The sequence below is a fragment of the Chanos chanos genome, chromosome 1, assembly GCF_902362185.1.
Source record: "Chanos chanos chromosome 1, fChaCha1.1, whole genome shotgun sequence".
In the NCBI taxonomy this organism is placed as follows: Eukaryota; Metazoa; Chordata; class Actinopteri; order Gonorynchiformes; family Chanidae; genus Chanos; species Chanos chanos.
In genome coordinates this window covers 5,229,719-5,253,477 of record NC_044495.1, presented here as the reverse complement: position 1 = coordinate 5,253,477, position 23,759 = coordinate 5,229,719, and the positions used below count along the sequence as shown (strand labels likewise).

At 42.0% G+C, this 23,759-nt stretch overlaps 2 protein-coding genes across 2 annotated transcripts; one reads left to right on the top strand and one right to left on the bottom strand.

Moving 5' to 3' along the window:
* Positions 1 to 57: 57 nt before the first annotated feature.
* On the bottom strand, positions 58 to 1,524 carry ap4s1 (adaptor related protein complex 4 subunit sigma 1). Its single transcript, XM_030778972.1, has 5 exons — positions 1,370 to 1,524; positions 1,080 to 1,166; positions 828 to 896; positions 722 to 733; positions 58 to 462 (listed from the first exon to the last, which is right to left on the bottom strand). Exons 1-5 carry the CDS (start codon positions 1,505 to 1,507, stop codon positions 334 to 336), a joined length of 435 nt encoding a protein of 144 aa, XP_030634832.1. The 5' UTR covers positions 1,508 to 1,524; the 3' UTR covers positions 58 to 333.
* A 453-nt stretch (positions 1,525 to 1,977) lies between these two features.
* strn3 (striatin, calmodulin binding protein 3) lies at positions 1,978 to 21,395 on the top strand. Its single transcript, XM_030772608.1, has 16 exons — positions 1,978 to 2,408; positions 12,190 to 12,293; positions 12,422 to 12,495; positions 12,586 to 12,667; positions 12,940 to 13,116; positions 13,309 to 13,450; positions 13,786 to 13,927; positions 15,345 to 15,481; positions 16,968 to 17,143; positions 17,385 to 17,432; positions 17,606 to 17,727; positions 18,178 to 18,345; positions 19,059 to 19,199; positions 19,716 to 19,823; positions 20,661 to 20,747; positions 21,017 to 21,395. The coding sequence occupies exons 1-16, from the start codon at positions 2,166 to 2,168 to the stop codon at positions 21,184 to 21,186; spliced, it is 2,121 nt and encodes a 706-aa protein (XP_030628468.1). The 5' UTR covers positions 1,978 to 2,165; the 3' UTR covers positions 21,187 to 21,395.
* The last annotated feature ends 2,364 nt before the right edge of the window (positions 21,396 to 23,759 follow it).

Genomic DNA, 23,759 nt, shown 5'->3' with positions numbered 1-23,759 from the left:
AAAAAAAAAAGAAAAAAGCAAGCTATGCTTTCCCTTGTATTTTCTTTGTATATTATAAACATTTATTTAACTCAAGTTGCAGTTTGAAGTAAACAGATATTTTCAAATGTGTATGCTCCAAAAATAATCATTAAAATGTTTGCAAAGTATGAACAGTGTTGCCTGGACCTCCATCATTTTCTTTTGGCTTTTTCCATGATCCAAAAAGTGAATAAGGCCATCCGAAATATACAGCAATATCAGATGTTTAACTTAACACACAAGTCCCAAAAGCAAAGACTGAACTGAAAGCATGAAGGTGGATTTAATCTTCCGGACAGATTTGTAACTCGGTCAGCTTTCAGCCAGTTTATCTAGAGCCAGTAGTGGTGCCAGTATACGGTTCTTATTGGTCTCCACAATGTGTCCATTCAAGATCATTTCATCGAGAATGATATGCACTTTATCCAAATTGAACATAATCTGAGATTAGGATTAAGGGAAACAATGCAAATATATCCACATTCAGTGACGGGGGTTTTTACATTCTACATTACACAACTACATTTAAACTATTATGTTGTAATATGATAAATCTATAAAACTACATTGTTGTATTGAATATAACTGCTACACTGAAAAAATGGATTAAAAAAACCTTTAAAATCAGGAATTATAATGTAGAAATTCAGCATTGGGCTGAAATGAAACAAAAACAGTATTTCTCAGTTGTGAAGGATACATCTAGTTCACTCTGTGAAAAGAGCAGAAAAAATGACATGACATAGCAAATAATTCAACCTAGAAAAATGAAAAATATGGTTTTCTCCAACAAAGTATAAACTTACAACATGACTGAAGTATTTATCCAAGACCTCAATGAAGTTATGCACCAGTTCATAAATGGAGAGCTCGTTCTGTGAACAGAGAAAAGACAAAAAAAAATTAGTTCCTTCTTTTCTTCTGTAGTCATTTTAAAGCACTTGGCAATGAGAAATTTGAAATGAAAGGCCTCGTGAAGCCTCATTCCCACAGAATATGGACTCTTCAGACTTGACACCAATATCTGAGTCCCTTATATGGTGAAGCTGTAAAAATACCTCATTATCTGTGATGCCGACAACAATGAACAGGGCAGCATACTGGCGATACACCAATTTATAGTCCTTATACTCCACAAAAGAACACTGAAGAGAATAAAAAAGAGGCATAAAAAATCCGTCACGAGGCAAGGGCATATACACAGTATTATCAGCATCTAAATGCATTTAATCGTCGTAAAACTTTGATCTAAAATACCCAGTGCTCAAGTGTCACAGTTCAGGTATGCACTATACCCGATAAAGAATAAATGGTCCTTCAGAGAGGACAGAAACGAAACGCGTCAGACCTCCTCTTTCCTGCGCGCGAGGCAGCTTTTGACGACATCAGCCTCGAGAGCGGCCCGCTTCCCAATGTCCACGGGCTCATAGAACTTTGACAGACGAGTCTGTCCTTGTTTGTTGACCATCAGGAAAAACTTTATCATGATAATCTGGAAAAAAAAGGAGATCCTCCCTAAAATGAATGTAAAATAGTATATGATTTGTATACGTACAGTCGCTTTAGTTAAACGATGTGTTAATTACGATTAAATAAAATATCTTTCGACTTCAACAATTAAAAAGTAGTCTGTGAATAATTAAACTCAGACACTGGATAAGGAATCCGGTGTTGCTGTTATTATTATTATTATTATTATTATTATTATTATTATTATTATTATTATTATTGTAGTAGTAACATTCTAAGGTTCAATCATACATCTGCGAGGCCTTATAATACAGTGTGAGGTTGTGCTCAAACTATCTTTGGGATGGCTACTACACGCATGCTCTATGATAGCAAGTACTGTATTTGGATTATTGAGAAAGAGGGTTGGGTGAACACGTCCCATCATGCAGCGCGAGCCAATTCTCCCTCACCCCCGCAGAAAAGAGACTCATATCCAGGGATCGGACTAATGGCGGCCGGCAAATCCGTGCGTTGACACTAAATCCAAAACACTGTGCCGTTCTCCAGAATAACTGACATTCACCCGGAGCGAAACGTTACAACGCTGATCCAGAACTGTAGACTGAAAGGGGCTCGGGGATTCCAAACGAAATTCTACGGTGACTTCTACCGGGACTTTCCTGTTTTAAAAAATGGATGAACACCCCGGCGGAGGAGGAATAGGAATGGCCGCCCCAAGACAGCAGCAGCCACCGCAACAGGGGAATAGTAACATTAATCCTCAGAGTGGTGCGCTAATGGTCCAACAGCCACCTGACGAGTTGCCGAGGCCCCAGCAATACACTATCCCGGGAATTTTACACTACATCCAACACGAATGGGCCCGCTTCGAGATGGAGAGGGCTCACTGGGAAGTGGAGAGGGCCGAACTCCAGGTATCGCAGAGTACACGTTAGCGTGTTTGCTAACAAACTGCTGACAAATTATGCTAACCAGCTAACACGTTAACTGAAATTTAAGGGTGAAATGGTGCCTTTGGGGATGTGAATATCGACGGCTGGGTAAAACACAGATAACACAGAAGTGTCACCCAATTCTCAGTCAGAGTGGAAACCCTTCGTATACTTGCTTAACATGAGCTACTTAGCAAATTGTCCGGTTAGCTAGTTTACGCTAGCCGCCCCACATAGCAAGCTAACAGCCAGCTAACTAACTCACGCATGTATAGACAGCGATATTTTACAGACTTGCTGTCTAGTAGGTGATATGTGCTGCTTTTGTCTTACCTTGTCATTTAAGAACAGCGTTCAATCGTTCAGATGTAACGTTCTCTTTACGTTATCACTGATTTAACCCCTAGAAAATCGTCACGAACCCATCTGAAAGCAGACAGCTGACTATGTCAACTCATCTCTCATTCAGCCATTTTGGTTCGGTCAACATGGCGTCTACATGCATAGGTCCGTTTTACTTAGCCAACAGCTTGCTAGTTAGCCTATCCACCTTTTTGCTCTATTTCCCGTAGTAGCAGAGGGTCTGTCACTTTAATCTGCAATTTATATAACGTACGCGCATAATTTTCAGAATTGTCAGCAATGCCAGACCAATAAAGTTGGCCGGAATCTATCTTGTTGGGCTCTCTGAGTAGTCTGATAAGTTAGTTTAGCTAAATTAGCTAGCTGGGTCTGAAAGACTCTTAGCTGACGTCTTAGTTCTGTATCCTTTATTTTTCCCTGTAGTTGATATCTCTCTCCTCAAGAAACGTCTGAAGTAGATGAACTACGTATTCCATTTCTGTCTTGTACTACGTTACAACACTACTACGCTAGGTTAAGGAAGATACATTATCCATACATTGATATGTAACATATCTGTCGTTAGTTAGCGAAAAACAGGTTGAGTTGCGCACCCAGTTGACAAGGTGGCTACGATTAGGTCATCCAGTTGATGCTAGCTTGCCAGACCGCCCCACACCCCCTAAAAATTTAGGCTAATCACCTATTCAAAAAATTTGTCTCTTAAATACCATGTGACACGTACAATAATAGCAAACTGGCATTGGTGTGATTTTAATTCCAAAGGCAATGCAGTGTAGTACCAACAGCGGTCAGATTTGCTGTGTTTCGCTTCTACTCGCACTAAGGTGACCAAATACTTGAGAATGATACTTGACACTGGTGTCTTGGTTCACAGACAGTTTTTGCCTCATGATATGTCTGTTTTAGGAGTTTTAGTTGATGTTGGTTTTTTTTATACCTCACAAAGGTGATGTTGTGGAACCTGAGACTCATCAAGTATTCAGTGAGCAGTTATCTAGTGCTCAATCACATCTCACTTGGATGGTGTGGCTATGTTTCTATGGTACATAGAGTACAATATGACATTTCCAGTGTCTGTTCCTTTACACTTGTTCTGTTTCTAAATTAGAAACTCATTATCTCTAGTCTTGTGGAAGCATTCATCTGTGCTCCATCCTCTGGACTGGTGTGTTCACCATGTACTGGGACACTGTTTGGTCCTCTTTCTGTGAGTATGAGAGAGGGCTGTATTCATGCTTTGAAGCTCCTAGAGGTGGGGGGAAAAGGAATTGGTGGATGTTCTGGTTGATAAAGGTATGCAGAGATGTGGAAATGTTCATGACAGAGGGTTACATTGTATGCGTGTACACTCACCCCACCCCCATAGTCGGTCTAACTGGAAGTTGAGGCCGATAAACGCTTAAAAACCCTGTGTCGACTTGCTGAGAGACGCATGCTTTCAGCATGAATCCCTCATCAATTACCCACGTTTCCTTTCACCCAATGAGCTCTCCTTGCCTCACTTTGTTTACGCACTTTCCGCATTCCACCAAAGAGCCAGCATTCTGGATGTGTGTTGTAATGTCACTCAATGGATATATCACACTTGGGCTGCAGCCTTTAATAGTCTAGTCTGTCACTGTAGTTGCTTTTGTCATGATGTCTCACAAACATTTGATATCATGACCCACAAAGAATGCGATTTTTGCATGTAGTTTGTTGTCATCCTGTATCAGTCAGAGCGGTGACATCTGAAAGCAAAGGCAGTACACTTCATTAAAGACTCTATTTAGAAGCTGTGGCGTTTATGAATAGTTAATGTGGGTCTCCTCACTCGATGCAGAAATAGGTGCCAGAATATGTTGGAGGTTTATGAGACTGCTTAAATTTGACGAGTGCAGTTGTGAGGGAGAGACGTCTTTATGTATTCATCACGCTTTGTCGTCCATAAAACTCTCTCACAGGTCATCCGTAGCTTTCTTCACTCTAGCAGCTGGTGTGTGTGTGTGTGTGCCCCTGTTCCAGAGGTAGTTTTGTTGATAGAAAGCACCTCATTTTCTCTGGCAGGAATAACAAATTCTAAACTGTCATTAGCCTACATGTGCTAGATCAGGCTTTTTGAGAGCGTGATTGTTATGTAGGCCTAGGCCCAGTCTTCATTCTACACGTGTCCTCGTCCAATCAAAATGAGCAGAGGGCCTGCCTTATTTGCAATCGCCCCAGTTTCATTTAACCTAACATCCATCAAGGCAAACGAATTCCTTGTTGATTTATTGAAACCGGTGTGAAATTTTTCTGTGTGAAGTGCACTGGACGGCAATGGCTGTCTGACATATTTTTAGGTTTTTTTTTCCTTTGTCCTCCTTTCTTCTCAGCTCAGTATCTCCTGATCTTGGCAATTTATAAGCTGTTAAACTGTAGCCAAGTTGTTTGCTTCTTTTGATGACTCATTCTCATAAGGTTTACTGACCTTAGACTTTGATTTCGTTTAACGTGACAACAGGGCTGAGATCTCCCTTTCGTTTCTTTTTTCCTTATGCGTTTTTCGTCTTTAAGCCATGTATCACCGCCTGTGTCTGTAGATACTCCACCATCACGTGTCGCAAGTTCATTGTGCGGCTGAATCTTAAGCGCAGCTGCCGTGACATGCTTTCCTAATGTTTAAGTTAGTTTAGTCATAGGGGGTGAGAGAGATTTTCACCAGCTATCCGTCGCTTCCTGAGGGCTTTTACCAGCCATCTGGTGCCAGCCATATGTATAGCTCCCATTTGCTCTCCCATTTGTTCACAATACGATGGCTAATAGAGATATATATATATATCATGATGCATATTTCACAGGTACGAGGGACTGGAGATGCTCTGCCATGGGACCTGTCCTAGACATGCGGGATTCGGTCAATACAAAGTGACCTCATGAGTTGTTGCTTACCTAAGTGCATGTCAGGGTTTCCCTTAATGTATGTACCTGTGTAATTGAGAAATTGATCATGTGGTATGTAATGGCTTTGCTCAGGGCTGTGGCAGTCTGAAGGTTTTGTCTCTGGTACAGATTGAAACAAATGTATTGCTTATATTTTGATGCTTAATCATAGATGTGTTTGTTAATAGTTTAAGTTGAAATTCGTTTTGAAATGTGTCTAAATCTAGATCTAGAAATGTGCTTGGGTTATTACTACAAGTAGAGATCAGCACATTATATTTGAAAGGTGTAGATAAAGACACAGAAACCCCAAACATAGGAATATTTATTTGCTAATAAGGAGTTGGGCCAGTGTTTGCCTGCAACGTGGCCTTGGTCCGTAAAGGAATCCTGTCCTATGTGTTTTGAACTGGTTTTAGTAGGATATTAGGGTATTGAAGAGGAAAGCAAATCTCTGACTCTTTGAAGGATAAAGGAAGTGGAAACCTCTTCCATATTCTATACTTCCGGAACGTACCGCAGAAGTTCAAAAAAGTTCAAATCTTGAGTGTTTAGGAGGTGGTAGGAGGTGTTTCGCCTCATCTTTGTGTTTGGTTATTGACTCAGCAGTGCGTATAGAGGAGGTTTTGCAAGGAGTAATGATCAAACCCAGTCACAGATTCAACACTGTTTAACAGTGCAGTAAAGTGTGTATCGAAAGCAGGCTTTCCTCTGGCTTTGTCCAAACACAAGTCAGTCAAGATGTAGGAGAAAGAGGAAAACAACAACAAAAAAAAAGACGCATCAGAAATCAACACTGTACTCTCTCCCACTGTTCAGAAGTGCAGAGAGTTATATGTTGTTTTGCACGTTGGCCGTGGTTTCCAAATGGCAGCGCTAACATAAATATCGGCTTTGGGAACCTGATGACGCACGGTTTTGTTGTTGACACTGGATCATGGTGGTTGTAGATCCGGTGTTGTCTTTTGCTCGGTCATTGCATTGTGATTTTGAAGACATATCCTTTCAAGTGTCTGTCCGTCATTGTCAGTGAGCTCAGAGTAACTGGTCGCAGTCACGCTCTGTTGAGACGGTTGTGCTGTTTTGGTGTACTGTATCATCATTTTCAACACCAGTCCCCTTGACACATTAAATCATTTGGTTAGTGGGAGCTTATAGGAGTCGCTAGTCTATGCAGACGTTACTGTATTTGTTTGTATTGGAAAATTTAGCAATGAATGTGTGAAACCCTGCGGAAAAAAAACTGTCACTCACAACAAATGTCATGGAAGATTTTTTTTTTCTACAAAAAATGCCTTTTTCTTCATATGAACGGTGCGAGCGTTTTTTTTGAAGGGATTCCAGTCTTAATTTTTTCTGGAAGCTAGGTCAGCCTGGAACAATGTGGACGTCTCACTCTGTTTTCACTGAGGCTGTGTGTGACATTCTCTCAGACACTGTCCTCTTCTGAAGTCCATTTCCACCCGGCATAACTGATGTGTTTTACACGTTGCTGCGTTTGACAGCCCAGTTGCTGAGCGACCGGGGCATCCTTCTAAATAAAACAGTGGTCGTCTTTTCACGGAAACTTGTTTGTTTGCGTCCCCCCACCCCCACCCCCTGCATTTTTAGGCAGAGAGACAACTGAATCACAATTTCAGGAAGTTGGCTTCCTTTTTTTTTTTTTTTTTTTTTTTTTTTTTTAAGGAGATGACACAAACAGCCTCAGACTTAAATATTTTTCTTTGTAAAAGCAATATTTAATAATTTTTTTTTACTACAGTGGCCTGTGTGGAAGGCGTTTAGATTGTGGTAGGGCTCGTAGCTGGAGGCAGTTGTAAAGAGGAATTTGTCATGAGTTGGCGAGGGCTATTCTTGCCTGTCCACTGCAGCCTAGGCCTTTTGTAAGGCTCTTAATTTGGCCCCTGATCTCACTGCCTTTGCCCGACGCCTCACTCACTGTTAGGCCTCTATCTCCAGGGCATTCACCTCGCGTTGCTTATCGGGGTTAGCGATTTGTGGGTCATATACCGTACCCACACGTCAGTTCTCTTTCCAGCGAATTCATCCCTCCAGAGAAACTACAAAGCCTGAGGTGTTAAGCAAGGAAGAAGCGTATAGTTTGGGAAAACATCTAAACCTTGATGTCTGTCGCACGTTTCTTTATCTCAATTTACCAAGAAGTTATTGAGAGAGATTTTCTTATCAATGTATTTGATTATATTCTCAGTAATATTGATTATTTCAGCCTGTTTTTTACTTTACTTTTTTTTTCTTTTCATTTTGGACACAGTTGTCCATGCGTTTTAGAGTGCTAAGCCCTGAGGCAGAAAATCACATTGAATTACTGTATCAGCAGAGTTCTCTCAGACATCATTTATGATCGATCAAGTTTGTATGTGATCAATACGCGGTAAAGTGAAATACTTTAACACCAGATAAAAATTAACATTTACCTCTTACCAGAGCTGAACCCTGGATGAGTAAGTGAGTCTCCCAACCCAAAGCTGACTACCAATTGCTAAACTAATTTGGACAGAAACTGAGCCGATATTATACCTATACGGTGAACTTAAGTTCCGTTTGTTTTTCCAACAAGGTAGTACAAAATGAGAAGCAGACCATCTTTTCTGAAGTGAATGATTATGAAGATAGTTCCAGAGTTTTATTATGCACTGTAGATTTCCCTTCACATCCGTTCCCATTGACTGACAGGTTTTTCCAGTCCTCTGGTAATTGTAAAGATCTGTCTTGGTTCTTTGATTAAAACAATCACTGAAACACGCTGACATGGCTCAAGCCGTGAGGACAGGACTGTTTCCTTCAACTACACGAACGCCTTATGCAAAATTAATCAAATGCCTCTTCGGAAAATTGCCTCGCATTTGAAACCGTCCACCTGTCCCATGGATCCAGTTCCAAGAACTGAATTCGAAGTCGTTTTTGACAGTGTAATTGTGTTTGACAGAGCAAACTGCCTTATGGAAACAGGCGTCTTTCCAGGTACACTTTATACCACAATTGTCAACAAAAACAATCTAGTTTAGATCTATCTGCCCCTATCCCCACACCCCCAGTGAAACACACTTGTAAAAAAAAAAAATATCTGGTCTATTTTAGATCAGGCCACAGCACTGAAACAGCTCCACTGAAACGCATCAAATGATCTGAGACTAAACAGTGATAACAATCTGTTCATTTGTAGTATTTCTGGATTTATATCCTGCTCTCGACAGTGTAGAGCGGCTTACAGGCTGTGTCTAGATCAGTTTCAACATTAGTTTTATCCCCCTGGAACTCCTTCGAACTGGTTTTAACACCTACTGTCTGACAGGCGATGTTTTCTTAGTCTTGATGAGCGTGTTTCAAAGAAACATCATAGTGTCTGTGGTGTTCCATTGGGCTCAGTCTTAGGCCCACTCTTTTTCTCTTTGTTCATGACTCTACTTGGTAGAATTACTCTGAACATGCTGATGTTGTAAGCCTGTACTTATCTGTTTTGACAGGTGAAGATCTTTGATGGCTCTAAATCCATTGATAAACAATGATTCCAGCACCATAGATTGGATGAACAGTAATCCTAAAACTAATCCTAAAATTAAACAGAAATCCACATCTTTGGCACAAGTGCAAAGGAAGAGAGGATTTTATTTAAAAAAAAAAAAAATAGATAATGTGGTCCTGCAGAGCAAGCTTCAAATAAAAAACGTGGATATTATTCTTCGTCGTGATTTCAGGTTTAAGTCCCACAGCAGCAGTGATGCCGAGACTATTTTTGTTGATCTCAGGAACTTTCTGGACATGTTGGACCTTTTCTCCTGCTAGAAATCACTAAGAGGTTGACCTGTGGTTTTGTTTCCTTTTGCCTGAAATACTGCAAGGCACTTTCTCAGTCCGGTTTCTGAAAAGGACCTCAGCTTGTTCCAAAAGCTGCATCTTAAGTATTGAGGTGAACTTCAAACATGTTACACCTTATCTAGCATTTTTACTATGGCTAACTACTTGTTCCAGGATTGTTTTAAAAAAAAAAGAGTGTGTGTGTTTTTAAAGTTTGAAGTGCTCTAGCCTCCGTATCCATTTGTGAGTGTGTGGCAGATTGTGTTCCAGGCTGTGATTTAGGATAACCTGGCCTCATGAATTTTTCAACAGTAAAACTCAGGAGGAAAGGTGAAGCAGCCACGTGTATGTGTATGTGTACGCTGAAGGACAGGCCCTTGCTCTCTGTGACTCACCTATTCCCTTACAAAGCTCAGGCAACCCCCCCCCCCCCCTAAGATTTTCATTAAGTAGTTCATTCATTTTTATCACTATTTTCTCAACTTTCTCTTCAACTTTTTAATGAATTGGCCTACTTTTAATTCTTTGTTCGTCTTCGATCTCCATTTAGCCTCCCTTGTAATGTTGTTTTAGAAATGTTTCTTTATTGGTAGTCAGATTTATTTAGTATATTATTGGTTATGTGTTGTTCTCTTAATGCATTTAAGCTTGTTCACAGTTTTCTTGACACTTTTTTATATGTTCATTGTATATTTTGTCAAGTGTTTTGACCTTCTTAGTACCATACAAGAAGTTATTATTATTATTATTATTATTAATAATAATAATTATTATTATTGTTATACAGGCTAAATGATGTGCTAATGTGTTAGGTTGCCCAGCAGAATAGGTCATTATAACCAGGTTGTTTATTTGTTTTGGATTTTAGCACAAAGGGCCCATGGGCGCTTTAACAGATCTGACATTAGTATGTCCAGCTGCCTCTGACATGTCCACAGCAGAAAAGACAAACGCAGACAGCTGCTTCTCCCTCTCCCAGGCCACTGCCCATCCACCCTGTTAACAGGTCTGACAGCTCCCAGCGGCCAGACCCACAGCCACAGCCATTTTCTAAACTGGCAGAATCTAGAGCCTCATCTTTATTCAGTTAAAATAACAGACTTCTGACTTTAGAATGTTGGACGCTCTTGTCCAGTAAGGTTTAGCTCTTCTCACCGTGTCACGGTGTTCTTCCGCCAATAAATATATATACATATAGATATATCAGCATTTATTAGTAGAAGTGTATGCTTGTGAATTACTGTAACCTTTGGGCGACTGTTTGATAATCACGGCAACGGGGCAACAAAAATTCGGCATTAAACCCTGCTTGGCTGTCCACACAGAGGGAGAGGTAGTGGAAAAGAAGTGAGCTATTGAATGCAGGCTGTAGACTACACCTGTTACTACCTCTGTAATGTGAATCTGTGGCTGTTCATAGAACTGCCCAGTCACTCTTTGACACACTCACATAGACATTAGTCCTGAACTGCGAATCGGACTGACACAGAAAACATTTCTAGGTTAAAACAGGTAGTAACCCTAAAACAACCAAACTGACTGGTTGTCATCACTTTTAAGAAATCACCACTGATTGGCCAGTTTCAGGAACCAACTTGTGCAACGCAGTGTCTTTGTGCGCCTTACTGCTGTTCGCTGGATTTTAGCTGTTGTTTTTTTATTTATAGGGAGTGAGTTCTCTGTTAATTTGTTCTGTTTGTTGACCTTAAGTCTCAGTTCGTCAGTAAGCTTGTCCGTTCGCTGAGCCTTCATTGTGTGATGGATGTGAAAATTAATTTTGACAACCATGGGTGTAGCTGCTCGGCCACGAACCCCCCGACTTCTCTGTCTCCACGACGACAGCACAGAGCGCGTTCCCCAAGTTTACCTGTCAAACAAACCGGTTGTCATGTGTAGCCTGACCTCTTATTGGGTGTGGGAGGAGTCATTTAAGAGTTTGGATGTCTATAAATAGCCCCTCCCTCACCATGGTCAGTACCCTTTAAGGGGAATCGAGTTTCATAGCTGGCACCAGTCACTACTACACAGCCACTATGCTGTGTGTGTGTGTGTTTTTTTTTTTTTTTTTCCTGAGGGGCAGATTTGACCTAAACTTTAAGTTTTAGCTAGCATATAGCTGATGCGTGAAATTCAGGAGAGAATTTTAATATTCATAAAAATAAATTTGATCTGTTGTGTTTTGATTTTAAAGCACATTTAGTTTGTAGTTTAATTATGACTTAAAATCATCTGACGGTGGTGTTTTTCTATATATTTTTTTGTTGTTGTTTTTGTTTTGTTTTGTTTTTTGTTTTAGCTGAATGAGAGATGTATTGAAATGTCTAAGGTCTATGATTATGCAACTGTTCCCTGGTTTTGTAAAGCTAACCTGTCCAAATACCACTCTGTCATTACACGCTATTCTGTTCCCCCTTTCACACACAAACACACACAGTTTGGTCTCTCTGTTAATAATTCGAAAACACAAAGACATGCAGCGCTGATGGTGATGACTTAACATAGATGTAACTGCATGCCTTTCTGTTGTCTCACACGCACACACACACACACTTTTTTTACTATAGTAAAAGTATAGCCTATTGAAAAAGTATAGTCTATATCTCCAGAGAAATGTCTGAATATTTTGTGGTGGGGGGGTTTTGGCATGCGTATTGACAAATGTTCTGTTTGTGTTTTCCAGGCCCGAATAGCATTCCTCCAAGGTGAAAGGAAGGGTCAAGAAAATTTAAAGAACGATCTGGTTAGAAGAATAAAAATGTTAGAATATGCACTAAAGCAAGAAAGGTTTGTAGACACAATATAATATACATTTTAAAAGAACAGGGTCTGCTCCTGTGTATATATGTTTCAGTCAACATTTAGCCATGTCTAAGTAAGTGCGAAAGATTGAATGATTATCACTTTATTTGCAGAGCAAAATACCATAAATTAAAATATGGAACAGAACTCAATCAAGGTGAAGTGAAGATGCCCAGCTTTGAATCAGGTAGGCTTGTGCCTTACCTCTGACTTCAGTCTTAAGCTCTGGCTTTAGATTTAATCTCACTCTGTGTACCCGTCGTTTGTCTCTGTGCAGACGATACCAAAGATACAGAGGTACCAGCCGTACCTCAGAACAGCCAGTTAACCTGGAAACAGGGACGACAACTCCTCAGACAGTGAGTACCCTGCACCCTGTACCCTCACATCTCAGCCAGCAGCTTTAAACAGGCTTCTCGAATGTTATGTGGAAGGTTTACAGGATACTTATCTGTTTCTGTTGTCCTGCTTCACATAAACAGCTGTAGGCTGACATGCGTCCATTAATCCATTAGTAGTTAAAAGAAACTGGCAAGATGTGCAATTATTTTTTAATCTTGTAATAGGTCTTTTTTTTCTGATTGAGTTGATTATAGGATTGTGAGGTTAACCTTTGCTTTGTTTTTGGCAGATATCTTCAGGAAGTAGGTTACACGGACACGATATTAGATGTGCGGTCCCAACGAGTGCGGTCATTACTGGGCCTGTCTGGATCAGAACAGAACGGTTCTGTGGAAACCAAGAGTCTTGAACAGATTCTGAATGGAGGAGAATCTCCAACCAAACGAAAGGGACAAGACATAAAAAGGTAAAATAAAACGCTTTCAATTCACTTTGGCTCACTTCACCTTGATATAGATTGATGGATTGACTGACTGAATGACTGACTGACTGATTGATTGATTCTTAAACCACTTGTGATACACTGATGGTTGTACGTGATTGGCATTCCTGCGCTGTCATAACGACTCTCACTCTCTCTCTCTCTCTACTCTCGAAGAAATCCAGGAGATGTTTTGGAGACATTTAACTTCTTAGAAAATGCAGACGACAGCGACGAAGAGGATGATGAAGAAGGAGAGCTGATGGAGGATATTTCAGACCGGACAGATAAACACAGAATAAAGAAACATAAAATTAAGGTACAGCGTTTGTCTTCCAGACTACAGGGATATGGCTCCCATAATGACTCACATTAATTGTTATGGATGTTGATAATGGGTATATTCAAGACTGAGAGCTCAAAGTCACGTACCAGTGAAGTGAGAATACACCTTTTTTTGTCTCCTAATAAGTTTAATAGTGAATTTGTACCAAGAGTGCGCAGAAATACAGACCAAAATAAAAGGATAGATGTATAGGAAAGCATGAAAGCTGATTTTTAGCTACTCAGTAAACTTATCCCCGTTGTTTATCACAAGCGACGGTTTATCACAGGCTTGAATTGTAATGCACTCAATGACCTTTGGCTTCTCAGGTAGGGAACGAGGGTTTGGCCTCTGACTTGCCAGATGACCCAGATACTGAGGAGGCGCTGAAGGAGTTTGATTTCCTGGTGAACGCAGAGGACGGTGAGGGGGCCGGGGAGGCCAGGAGTTCAGGGGATGGCACAGAGTGGGGTAAGAGATCTCCTGCACTGCCTGTGCCACTGAACATCACTGAACACTGCCACAACACCGTTAATGTCACCGAATAGCCATGTTACTAAACAGCTACGAATGTGACCCATAGCATTAACATGGTCACCTCTCTGTCTCAAGACATGAGACACATATAGCAGTTAAAGACGTACTTTTATTTAAAAAAAAAAACAAAAAAACAAAAAAGCGGGTGTGGGGGGGGGCGTTTAATTCAGGTTAGTCAGTGAAAGTGTGTATGGGTGGGTAAGTGGGTGGTGTGGAGGGGTATGTGTGAGTGTATTCTGGGCAGCACCCCGCCCCCCCCACCCCCACCCCCCCTCCGTGGAATGTGAATAAGGGCCAGTTGCTGCGTCAGCATTGCTCTTCTCTCTTGCACAGAGAGGATATTCTCAGCTCCCTTTCCTAGTGTCCTCACACAACTCTCCAGGCAGGGGGTCCAGGCACACACACAGAGAGAGAGAGAGAGAGAGAGAGAGAGAGAGAGAGAGAGAGAGCGCGAGCGAGAGAGAGAGAAAGGAACAGAGAGGTGGACCCAAAGAGATGGGGATATTAGGAGAGAACAGTTTGAGAGTGTGAGAGGCTGAAAGAAAGAGACACAGAAAGAGAGAGAGACACTCGTTTAATCCACAATATCTGTGACTGCTTGAGCTGGCTTCTACAGCACTCACACACACACTCCTCCTTGGTCTGACTCACATATGAAATATAGGGATTATGTAAATTGGGACTGGACTCATTTTTGACCAGACGTGTAATACGTCCAGTGAGGTTTTCTTGTGTTGAATTAAACACATAAGTCCCTGTTTTTATGAGGGTGCCAGTCTTACTCTGAGTAGACCCACTGTGTTGGAGAATATGAAGGCCCTGCGTTAAGCACCAGTTTTAATGAGCTGAGTTGGATACGAGTTTCATTTTTCTTACAGTTGGTATTGTTATGCAGCGGCTCAGCAGACACCTTAGCCTAGGAGCCAAGTGATCCTGACAGAACAAGGGAAAATTCCATGAGGCAAAGACAATGAAGATGAAGCTCTCAGAGGATAATCCAGTCTCCTCTCTCTGATTTCAGTCAGTCAGTCTAGCGAAAGAAGCCCGGAGATTGTTCCCTGAGACCTCTGTGTCAAGAAATGAGTTGTGTGAATGCAGATTTGTTAAGGGTGTTCTGTCAGAAGTCATTCCTGAAAGGGAAAGACTAATAACTGTAGGAGAAAGACAAACAAAAGCTTAAGGTAGTCATCAGCTGGGCCAGTTGCCTGACTCAAAACTAGCCTTGACCGGGAGGGGTGGGGGGGTTGATGGGGCGCTTGTTATGCTCATGACTGTACATGGTAAGTTCGGTGGTGCGGTTGCGTGGCATTTGGTCTGAATGGGAATTTCTCTGCGTTTGTCCTATTCATAGCCGAGCCGCTGCCTTTCCCCTCCGGAGGTGGCAAATCCTTTATCATGGGAAACGATGACGTGCTGGAGAGCGTGCTGGGCCTGGGAGACCTCGCCGACCTGACCGTGGCCAACGACGAAACCGATTACAGCTATGATGTAAGTGCCCCCCCCCCCCCCAGCATGGCATTCCTCTGGGCCCCCCTGTCCTTCCTCTCATTCATGCCATCCAGGGGTCGTCAGAGAGTGGTCCACCTTCCACTGCAGGCCACCACACGCTGAGCACAGCCACAGAGAGATCAGTGACTCACTCGTTGACCTTTAACGGGTCCGGCTGAAGTGAAGCAAACGAAAATCGAAATTCGTCGCCCATGGCCAATAATAGGCCGGGCTGTTTTAGAGGTCGTAGGTCGTAATTAGGCACGAGTTGTAATTGTCTATTTTCAGCTGTTGCGGGTAATTTCTCCCCCTGGAGATTTTTTTCTTGTCATGAACTGTTTGGTTATTTCTCCTTTAGTGTGAGAACTATTCCCGTTCTAAGACTAAACCCCAAATCTCTCAGGCCAGACAAGTGCCTTTCTTACCCTTTTTTTTTTTTTTTAATCGAATTGCATAAATTAATCTCATCAAATTTGGAGAAAATGTTTATTCTAATTTTATATGCAAAGTATGTTCAGGTGTTATCTTGCATTTGGTGGTTAAGACGTTTTAATACCAACAGGAACACCAAGAGGGAAAAAAAAAAAGTTCCACTGAGAACTTTTTACATTTCAGAACTTTTTAATTGTCCCTCTTCGCTCCGCTGATAATGCAGGCAGCAGCCCAGCAGTGTCCCGGTACATTCTAATGGGATAGAGTGCATTAGTGTAGTAATGTCACACAGAGGGCCGCTGCCGGTACGCGCTGAGATGTGACGAGAGAAAACTCTGGGTGTTGTGTATTACACAGTTAGAACCAGTTTTCTCATGCTGTCATTATAAAAATCCTTGTTCTGAAGGCGCTGCACCATGTCCAAATGTGGTCTCAACAGATGTTCTGCGCGTAGGGCTTGACTGTTATGGTGTAGCGCACAGCAATTTGAATAAATTGGACTCTGCTAAACGTGTGGTGCACTGACGGTCCATGTGATTAAAAGTAAGATTAGTCGTGGGGAGAGCGTAGGTTGATAAAGGACTGAGGATGCACTGGTGTATTCTTTGATGTATTGATCTGAACACGGTCGGAGAATGGTCAGATTGTGATATGTAAAGTGATTTTGGGACAGTTGACCTAAGCAGGTAATGTGTAAGGGCTGACCTCTTTTTCCACCATCTTGTGTCATTTTGTTTCAACCTTTTTTCTGACGTATTTGATTTTAATATTCAAACGCTCCTAGTGACCCTGGTGTGTTGAATCAGGTTAGTTAGATAAAACTTGGAATAATAGGGACCCCCACCCCCTCAGAATGAGGGCAAGTCATCTCTGTAGTTCATCATCCTCTTGTTACTGAAACACTGAATGACTTGTCGATAAGGGAAACCGGGAGGTCTCATAGCATTAGCCATATGCCTTCCACTTACACAACGTGTCAGTCCTAGGTCGCATTTCACAGTTGTTCAATTTCCCCAACACCTCACCCCCCCCTTTCCCTTTCTCCTATTTTTAGCTGCCAGCCAATAAGGATTCGTTCAGGAAGACGTGGAACCCCAAGTACACGCTACGCAGCCACTTTGACGGCGTGCGAGCCCTGGCCTTCCACCCGGTGGAGCCTGTCCTGGTGACCGTGTCAGAGGACCACACTCTCAAACTGTGGAACCTGCAGAAGACGGTCCCTGCCAAAAAGCAAGTGTCCCCTCTGGCCCCTCACAGGGCGCAGACTGTACTGCTCTCAGCCGATTATCCAGCACTTCCATATTTGGTCGTAGCTGACTCGTAATTGACTCTCACCTTTTGGTGTTTACCCACGAGTCGCTTGAGTAAATTGTGCTTTTATCTGTTACTTGTTTTAATAACACTGATTAGTTTACTTAAGGTCCAATAAAGGAATTCATTGGTTTTAATCAACTCTCCCTCCTTTTTCCAGAAGTGCCTCTTTTGATGTGGAGCCAATATACACATTCAGGGCTCATGTGTAAGTATAGTTAAAGCGAACACTACGCTGATACACTACATGTCCTCTTAATTCTGTTAGATTTCATCACTCTTACAACAGACGCGCCGTCGACCGTTATGGTAAACAGATTCAGTCATTCCGGTGAATATAAACCTAACGTGTGCACGTGCGTTTGCCTCGTGTGTCTGTAGGGGTCCTGTGCTGTCATTGGCTGTGGGCTCGAGCGGGGAGCAGTGTTTCAGCGGAGGGATCGATTCTACGATACAGTGGTGGAACATCCCCAGCTCCAGCGTTGACCCTTACGACACATATGGTGGGCGTGGCTGTCTCAGAGACACTAGAACAGGGGTGGGCAAATCCAGTCCTGGGGGGCTGGTGTCCTGCCGGGTTTTTGTTTTCACCTTTTAGCTACCTGTTGATTTTCACTTTGAAAACAGGTGTGCATGCTCTTCAGCCAATCAGAGACTGTATTTAGTTGGTCCACAAGAAAAACAGCGGGACCATGGCCCTCCAGGACAGGATTTGCCCACCCCTGCACTAGAACAATCTTGACATGTCATTTACTGCTTAGGTTCTCGTGTAGCAGCGTATATTAGTTGCTACTATGAGGGATTATTATCAGTTTCAAAACAGTATTATTTTTTAATGACGTTCTTTTTTGGATTCCTGGTTTTGAGGTTTTTGTGCCTTTGAACGCTCCTCAAAAATGATAATGTCGTAATCTTTTTGCCTGAATAACTAACTCTCCTGTGTTGTTGTTTAGATCCGAGCGTCCTGGCCGGCACGCTGCGGGGACACACAGACGCCGTGTGGGGACTGGCCTACAGCGGCATCAAGAACCGGCTGCTGTCCTGTTCCGCAGACGGCACCGTGCGGCTGTGGAACCCTCAGGAGAAGGCCCCGTGCCTCAGCACCTACAACACAGACAGGGGTCAGACTTCACCCCCCCCCAATACCCAAAACCATTCCCCAAAACATTCAGTCAAACACATATCTATCTCTGTCTATCTATCAAACACACATCTGATTTCAGCACCTACAACACAGACAGGGGTCAGACTTCATCCCCCCCAAAACCCAAAACCATTCCCCAAAACATTCAGTCAAACACATATCTATCTCTATCTATCTATAAAACACACATTTGATTTCAGCACCTATAACACAGACAGGGGTCAGACTTCACCCCCCCAAAACCCAAAACCATTCCCCAAAACATTCAGTCAAACACATATCTATCTCTGTCTATAAAACACACATCTGATTTCAGCACCTACAACACAGACAGGGGTCAGACTTCACCCCAAAACATTCAGTTAAACACATATCTATCTCTGTCTATCAAACACACATCTGATTTCAGCACCTATAACACAGACAGGGGTCAGACTTCACCCCTTCACCCCCCAATACCATTCCCCAAAACATTCAGTCAAACACATATCTGTCTCTATCTATCAAACACACATCTGATTTCAGCACCTATAACACAGAGAGAGAGGTCAGACTGACCTGTCCCATCTCTCAAAGAGTCCAAAACAAATCTGTTATTAACCCCATACAGATTCATAAGCAGAACCGAATTCACTTGTTTTGTTTATCTCTGTGTTGTTTTAATTGTTTGTTTGTTTGTCTGTTTTACAGAGCATGGCGTTCCCACGTCTGTGGACTTTAACGGCTGTGACCCGGCACACATGGTGACGTCATTCAACACGGGCAACACGGTCGTTTACGACCTGGAGACCTCGCAGTCTGTGCTGGTGTTTCCTGCTCAGGGAGAGAGCAGTAAGTCTTCACCTCACACTCCAGTCCAGTGTATATTCACACAGTTTAAAAGAACAGGGGGTAACGTCTCCAAAGAGTTCATTCACATCAAATGGGGTTGAGAGTACTCCGGTTAAAAGTCATCTAAAATAAATCCATATGAGACAGACACATGGTGGCTGGTTTGGTGTAGGGGGGTGTCTGTATGTGTCTGTATGTACGTGCATACATGCAGCAGTTTATCATGTATGCTTTTATATTCTCATCCTCTCACTCTTACGTTTAAAGCAGTTGTGATGAAGTGTTGAGATGCTAAACAGCGGGACTGCATGGGGCTTAGACTTAAAGAACCATTTCCCCAGACTTTGTAAATCCAACACACTCAGTGAAAGAATCATTATGATTGGTCACTATGCGCCAGTTTGAATGTGTGGACCAATAGGAAGGCAGTATGAGGCTCATGTGATGGGCTGATGTAATGAGTGGTGTTGGGGGTTTTTTGTTGTTATTATTATTTATTTATTTATTTTATTTCAGCTCTACCCGCTGGTAACCACATAAATAAAGTAGTGAGCCATCCGACTCTGCCAATCACCATCACTGCGCATGAGGACAGACACATCAAATTCTTCGACAATAAATCAGGTCGGTGCACGAGAGAGAGAGTGAGACAGAGAGGAGCACATCACGGTTCGTCTGTGCTGGGTTTGCACTAACATCCAATCGGGACTGACCCAGTTCCTTCACTCCACATGACTGGACTTATCAGTGAAGACTTGACTCTGCTGGATGTGGACTATGAATCATGGGGGGAATATCGTTTCATTAAGGGAATGTTGATTCACTGTAAGGGAGAATCAATGACGCAGGGAAACATAAGAGATCGGGTGCTTTTCACCACCTGAAACGTCAGACCTTTCAAAATCAGGGAGATTACTGCCGAGCATTTCCAAACTGATGCAGAGAGACTTTTCGTTTTAGTGAATATCTAAATAAGAAAGTTACACTCTTAAGATGATACAGGTGAAGAAATTACAGTTAAACTTATGGGAAAACTGTAAGTGGTCTTAAAAGATGACGTCTTGATACTGTTTACATTGGGAGAAGGCTGGCACACAATATTGCTTTAGCAAGCTCTGTATAGCAGGCGATGTTATAGTTCAAATCAGTTAGTTATAACGAAGGCTGAAGCTGTAGAATCCTCAGTAGGATGTTCTATTAAATCTAAGAGTTCTCTCTTAATTCGGATCTGGGAATCAGGCTGTGTGTGTCCTGTAGATCAGACACAGGATATTAGAGTCTATGAAGAGTTTCATAAGAAATGTTTTGAGCCGTTTATGACTTAGTTTGCGCGCCACAACACCTGAATCACATACCCGTTGTCAAGTTTCAGATCTCTGTCTCCGTGCCGGTTGGTTTGTTGGTAACTGTGACATTTTGAAGTGGGGCTGCTCCTGACCTGTTGGTATTTAAACTCCACAGGTAAAGTCATCCATGCCATGGTAGCTCACCTGGACGCTGTCACGAGTCTGGCCGTCGACCCCAACGGCATCTACCTTATGTCTGGCAGTAAGTATCCTGCTCTTGAACCTTCTTCCTTCAACCTCCTCTCTCAGTGCTTTTTCCACGGATGGTTCTGATCAGGATATGACTACATTACCATTCACGCATCTTCAGTGTCTTAAAGCGATCCGCTGTCAGAACATAGAGGTTCTGAAATGTGAAAATTACTTGTGAAAAAGGATATGACAGTACATTAAAAAAAGGCGAAAAAAGGAGCATGTAAGAAGGATGTGGTAACTCCACGGCCCCTCCCCCACCCCCCTTCTCTTCTGCAGGTCACGACTGTTCTATCCGCCTGTGGAACCTGGACAGTAAGACGTGTGTGCAGGAGATAACGGCGCACAGAAAGAAGTCAGACGAGTCCATTTACGACGTCGCCTTCCACCCGTCGAAGGCGTACATCGCGAGTGCAGGGGCCGACGCCCTGGCCAAAGTGTTCGTATAATGGTTCCTGGAACGGAGCATGTGTCGGACGCATGAGGCTTTGTTGGTCTCAGACACAGACACACTCTCACACACACACACTCACAGAGAACGGACTGCATCACTGCCTTGGCTAAGACAAGTAGCATTTCTGACACTAAGTTAAAAAGTCGTCTCATCGACACCTCCCTGACGAACACACGCTCAATTTCGGAGGAGGGGGGGGGCAGAGAGAGGGACGGGGGCTGGGGGGAAGGCTTGACTGGAGAGAAGGAAAATATGCCCTCTTCCTTTTACCTCTGTTTCATTTTCTTTAAAAAAAAAAGAAAAAGAATTTCAGCCATTTAGCGGTATTGTACTGTAAGTGAAAGCTGGATTACAACAAATGTTTGTAGCCTTTTCCAGTTAGTTTGAATTGAGCTGTTTTATCTGTACTGTAGGTCAGTTACCATGGCCATGAAGTGGTTATGACATGGGTTAGTAGGTCAGCGCAGATCAACCAATGGGAACAGACCACCTCCACAGCAGAGAGGTCATAGTTCCTCCCCCCCCCCCAAATAAGCCAGACTTCAGGCTTTCAAAGTGACCCTCTCAACGGTTATGTAGCGTGGAAAATAAGAGTATAAATATACTGTTAAATTCAATCAACTTCATACTTTAGCATTAGTTTCATTTTTTTTTTGTGTGTAAAAAAAAAAAATTATATATATATAGTTTTTATAATCCTTTTTATATAAATAAAGACTGTCACAACAGCAGAGGAAGTTAAGTTTTTAAAAGAGAAAAGGGAGTGTCGTCCCCATTCGTAACACAACTGTCACGTCCCTATGTCAACCACACGTTTTCGCAGAAATAAAACGCTCGCCAAGTCCTGCCGTCTCTTCCTCCACTTTAAGGCGGGTTTTTATCACTTTACAAAAAGTCTATAGGACAACTGAAGTACTGCTCCAGAGCCCTGACCAGAGCCCGGTGCTGCTCCAGAGCCCTGACCAGAGCCCGGTGCTGCTCCAGAGCTCTGGAGACCAGAGCCCGGTGCTGCTCCAGAGCTCTGGAGACCAGAGCCCGGTGCTGCTCCAGAGCTCTGGAGACCAGAGCCCGGTGCTGCTCCAGAGCTCTGGAGACCAGAGCCCGGTGCTGCTCCAGAGCTCTGGAGACCAGAGCCCGGTGCTGCTCCAGAGCCCGGTGCTGCTCCAGAGCCCTGACCAGAGCTCAGTGCTGCTCCAGAGCTCTTGAGACATCAGAAAAGAACATGCGGCATCCTATCACTATGTGATGTTTTTGTTTTTGTTTTGTTTTGTTTTTGCTGGTTTCTTTTTTTTGTACACATTTTAACTGTAAATGAATTTATTTATCACTGATTGGACATCTTAACGCTATCAGCTTGTTATTTATTTCACCTTTTTTGGCTAGTCTTATCCTTTTTTCTTTTTTTTTTAAATTCACAGCCCAAGGATATCTGTAAGATTGGGCTCTCTGAAAACAAATGGAAGTGTAATCCAAAAAAAAAAAAAAAAAAAGAACATAGGTTAATATAAAAGCTTTTTTTTTTCTTTTTTTTTTTTTAAAGGCAATATCTTTTCCTGTCTGATAATAGGGTTTTAAATCACCTCATGATGCTACAGATCAGTGTTTTTAAAATTAAGAGATTTTTTTTTGTTGTTGTTCTCGGTTAAGGGATTTGGATAGCTAGCATTTTAGATAAATCATGATCCAGAATAATTTGGTTGGTTATATTGTCCCTGCCTTTATCCTGTAAGACCATTTACCCTTTTTATTTTCAAACATGCTACAATTAATGGTGTAACTAAAGACATTTTCGGTTGTGTAATGCATGATAAATACATTAAAATATTTTTTCTAGTCTTCCAAAAAAAAAAAAGAAAAAAAAAAGAACTGCTCAGTTTGCGAGTTTTGATGAGTTTTGTAAGATTTTCCTTTTTTGTTTTCTTTTTTCGTTTTGTTTTGGTTTTTTGTTTTTTTTTTTGACTTACAAACTATGAATCAGCAAATTTTAAAGATTGTACCACATAGCAAAATCCCGCTGTTGAAAAGTAATGTATATAAAATGTCTATAATAAATATTACATGGTGTACCTGTACATGAAGCCAAGGATCTTACTGTTTTTGATCAACACACTTTTGAGCATGTTGTATTCAGAATTAATAAACTGTTTGAAATACAAAGTGCTCAAAAGCCATTTTCATTTACATGTTTTATTTCATTTCCGTCACTGCATTTCACTTTTCTTTCCACAACACGACTATGCTACGTCTGTGCTCTGAGACATGAAAATAGTGTATTTCAGTTGTTTTTTTATAGGTATTCATAATACTGTGAATTTTTACAACACACTCCAGCGTCAAAGATATATCTAGGGCGTAATATCCAATTTTACATTTTCAAACTGGAGGTAGTCACAGGTAAATCTGAACTACAAAACAACTGCCCTGTTAGTTGCCCTGTTGGATTAGAAAACATAAAACAAGTGACTAGAAGTAAGCGGAACATTCCAGATGTAGATCAGTGTGGAATCTGCTCACCACGCTTAGAGGAATGCGTTGAATACTTTAAGCACAAATCGACGACGAATGGGT

Bases quoted from the DNA above. Each gene is read 5' to 3' on its own strand.
- ap4s1 (XM_030778972.1), bottom strand. From the start codon at position 1,507: ATGATAAAGTTTTTCCTGATGGTCAACAAACAAGGACAGACTCGTCTG. The intron at 1,167-1,369 runs GTCTGACGCGTT...TATTCTCTTCAG, and splicing joins TCGCGCGCAGGAAAGAGGAG to TGTTCTTTTGTGGAGTATAA. The intron at 897-1,079 runs GTATTTTTACAG...CTCTGTTCACAG, and splicing joins TCGGCATCACAGATAATGAG to AACGAGCTCTCCATTTATGA.
- strn3 (XM_030772608.1), top strand. From the start codon at position 2,166: ATGGATGAACACCCCGGCGGAGGAGGAATAGGAATGGCCGCCCCAAGA. The intron at 12,294-12,421 runs GTTTGTAGACAC...CTTTATTTGCAG, and splicing joins TATGCACTAAAGCAAGAAAG to AGCAAAATACCATAAATTAA. The intron at 17,728-18,177 runs GTGGGCGTGGCT...GTTGTTGTTTAG, and splicing joins TGACCCTTACGACACATATG to ATCCGAGCGTCCTGGCCGGC.